The sequence below is a fragment of the Brachyhypopomus gauderio genome, unplaced genomic scaffold (genome assembly GCF_052324685.1).
Source record: "Brachyhypopomus gauderio isolate BG-103 unplaced genomic scaffold, BGAUD_0.2 sc40, whole genome shotgun sequence".
Lineage (NCBI taxonomy): Eukaryota > Metazoa > Chordata > Actinopteri > Gymnotiformes > Hypopomidae > Brachyhypopomus > Brachyhypopomus gauderio.
In genome coordinates, this window is record NW_027506868.1 from 1,710,628 (window position 1) to 1,713,885 (window position 3,258).

General features: G+C 36.1%; 1 protein-coding gene across 2 annotated transcripts; it reads right to left on the reverse strand.

The window, feature by feature from the left end:
• Positions 1-880: 880 nt before the first annotated feature.
• cunh3orf38 (chromosome unknown C3orf38 homolog) lies at positions 881-2,760 on the reverse strand. Of its 2 annotated transcripts, none has more exons than XM_076985463.1 (3): positions 2,543-2,760; positions 2,212-2,387; positions 881-2,102 (listed from the first exon to the last, which is right to left on the reverse strand). In XM_076985463.1, the coding sequence occupies exons 1-3, from the start codon at positions 2,667-2,669 to the stop codon at positions 1,557-1,559; spliced, it is 849 nt and encodes a 282-aa protein (XP_076841578.1). In that variant the 5' UTR covers positions 2,670-2,760; the 3' UTR covers positions 881-1,556. The 2 variants fall into 2 exon arrangements, with proteins under 2 accessions (XP_076841578.1, XP_076841577.1); XM_076985462.1 differs by having other exon boundaries at positions 883-2,117.
• Positions 2,761-3,258: the final 498 nt, after the last annotated feature.

A 3,258-nucleotide genomic window follows, 5' to 3' on the forward strand; every position in this document is an offset into this window, starting at 1 on the left:
GGAAAAAAGTCCTGAATGAGAACGGGATCCCACTTAATGTGCTCTAGATTTAAAAAACCCAGATTCGACTATTAGTCGACTAGAGGGGAAAATCTGACGAATCAGATTCGACTATGAAAATCTTTAGTTGAAGACACCTCTACACATGTCCCTGTATTCTGGAATTGTATTATCACTGCATGCATGCATATGTATTCCTGTGTGTTCTGCTATTTTAGACATGCATGTCTATTAATTTGTATGTTTTAGAATCATAGACATGCATATCCATATATTCCTGTGCTGCTATTTTAGACATATAAACACCCTTGCATTCTGGTGTGGTATTATTTTAGACTTATGTATAACCAGGTATCAACATGTAATGTGTTAAATTGGGTGTATGCATATCTATGTATTATTTTGTGTGCCATTAGTTCAAATGTAAGCATATCCATGTGTTCTTGTGTGACCTCGGATTCATGCCTGTCTGTGTATTATGTGCCATTTATTGTCTAAAGTGGGAATTAAGAGTGGCTCAATGTTCAGAATGATAGAACCAAACTAATACTTAATTAGAAGAGTAATACAAGTCAATTTATTTAGGAGTAGGGGATTCTCTTTGCCTTGAATTGTGCTGCAGCTCTATACCTAGTCTGCTTTTTGTCATCCGTTAACTAGACCTGGGCAGAAGGGCAGTTGTCACGATGCGCTCTCTCTCTCTCTCCTCCTCCTCAAGGAACTTCCTTTCCAGACAGAGGTAATGAATATTCAGTAATCAAGATCCAGTGGTCAACAGTGTAGTGACCAATGGGTGTATTAAGATCATGCCCCTAAAAGTGATGCCCAAAGACCACAACCATATTTGAACCAAGTTTGAGTCCAGCCTCCAATAAGATCTTCCTTATTTTATTTCTCGAGAAAAGACATCTTTAAAACATGTTTATCAAAATTCAATTTTTACAATTTAAAGTTTAATATTTTTTAATACAATTTAAAATCATAGTTTACAAGTATTTTATCTAGCTCAAATACAAAATTGAAACAACTCTACATTTCTAATATAAAAATGTATTTCCAAAAACAATTTCCACATACTGATGAGACATCAACACTAACAAATGTAATAAGATTTTAATAAACAGATGCCAAAACATTTAATGACACATTCATTAATCCTCATGTAAAAAATCCCACACAAGCTATGAGAGTATCATATGCAGTATTTAATTATCAGATCTGGGCCAGTTTCTTAAGTGTGTCAATCAAAATCATAAATTGGTAGCCTAAGCAAGAATGAACTCAAACATAATAAGCAACTCCCTTAAACATCTAAAACTATGACTTAAGGCATTTATAAGGACAAAAGAATTTAACATCTTGAATATCTTCTTATGGTCACATCTTAGACACATGAACCAAAAGTGATTAATAAAAAGTCAATAGTCAACAGTCAAGGGAAATGAAAAAATATAGTTCTTCCATTTTAAAGTAAAATGTGTAACATATCATGCATAATTTTAAGTATACTTTTTACATGTTCTTAATGTCATAAAAGACATTGAGTGAAAAGTGACTTAAGTGAAAAGATGAAGCAGCTCTTTTAAACTATATGTCACCACTGGCAACTTTTCACTACTATCCTGTCCCTTTATTTTTAAATGCAAAGACTTAATTTTCCAGTTGTTTCCATCCAGAGGAGCACGGATAAGTCCAAACACTTGCTCAAAGATTCCAAGGCAAGTGTTATCCCGATGTATGGTACCAGCAACTACCACCAATACCAATCCATGAGGAGTAGAAAAACACTGCAGGCCTGGATACTCTAGATTAGGGCAGAAAATTAGCCTCTCCTCCTCCACAAGAGCTAAAAGCCGTCGGCAGACAAGATCTGCTCCATGGAACTCCTCTTTTTGCTGTTCTCCAGTATAAGAAAGAATAAGTAGTCTCACTTCCTCCCAAAAGTGCTGGGGTCCCCACTCCTGTACGGGCTGTCTTACTGTGGGATTCTGAGAGTTGAAAATGTGGAAATACCACTGGCAAAATTGTTTACCTAATGTTGAAGGATCTGCTAAACCGTCTCCTTCGTCTGAATGACCTGGGTTGCTGTCATTCACTGAGTTCTGAAAGTGGAAGTCCTACAATGGTAAACAACATATGAATACGCACTAGTTTACAGTATGTAAACAGTCTGGTTTGAGGGGGTAACTTTCCTCTGCGATTGTTACTTACATTGCCAGACGACCATAATTCAAGAGTCCTCTTAACTAACTGCTGTTTTTCACTACTTGGCGGAACCACAACACCTTCTGCGGTGAGGTACTTAAATAGTATTTCCCGATGTACCTTTTTCCTTTTCAGAAGCTCTTCTGAATTCTTAGAGTAGGTTAAGATAGCTTCGATTGCCTCTGTTAATTTGACAAATGCAACCATTAATAATAATTAAGTGTGGTAAAGCATTTCCATTTCATTTGCCCACGCTAAACGATTAAATCCATTAAATCAAGCTTAATAGCTAAGTAATTCTTGCTAACTACAAGCCAGCCAGTTTGCAAGCACTCACCTCTCGAATTCTCTACACTTATCGTCCGATTTGTCACAGTATCTTTTAGTGTCAATAGATCATCCGCTTGTAGGAGTTTCAAGAGTTTTCTGCAGCCATTTAACTCATGTTGTGAAAATGCTGACATTTTAAAATATGTAAGCTACATACACGGCTAGCCTGGAAAAGCTGCAAAATGCTAGTTACAGAATTTCGGGTTACTTCCTGTTTGTGTCACAGGACAGCGACGACCGTAACCGGAAGTATTTTTTCGCTCGTTTTTCCGCTTCAAAATAATCCAAGCACCGTTAAAACTGTCTAATGCAATTTAATACTTTACAAATCATTATTGACGAGCAGCTGCTGTCTGCCAAAAAAACGTTCTATATAAATAAATCAGATTTTGACCGTTGACTTTGAATTAATTAATCAACTTATTCAACTTGGTTTGTTTTAAAAGTATATTAGTAAATTTCTCCCCTTTCTTACTACTTAAATTAAACTGTGAAATATGTAGATTTTACTTTTAAAATATTTTATTTTTCTTTAGCTAAGAAAACTATGCATCGCCAGGTGCTTGTATTGCTGACAAAAGGAAAATCGGGGGTATTCCAAGAAGCGGGTTAAGCGAGAAAACCAGGTAAGTTAACTCAGAATTCACGGAAACTGGAGGTTTTCCGTTCCAGAAACCAAGCTTAAAGAGAACCTGAGTCAGTTACTATAGCAATTTATGCTCT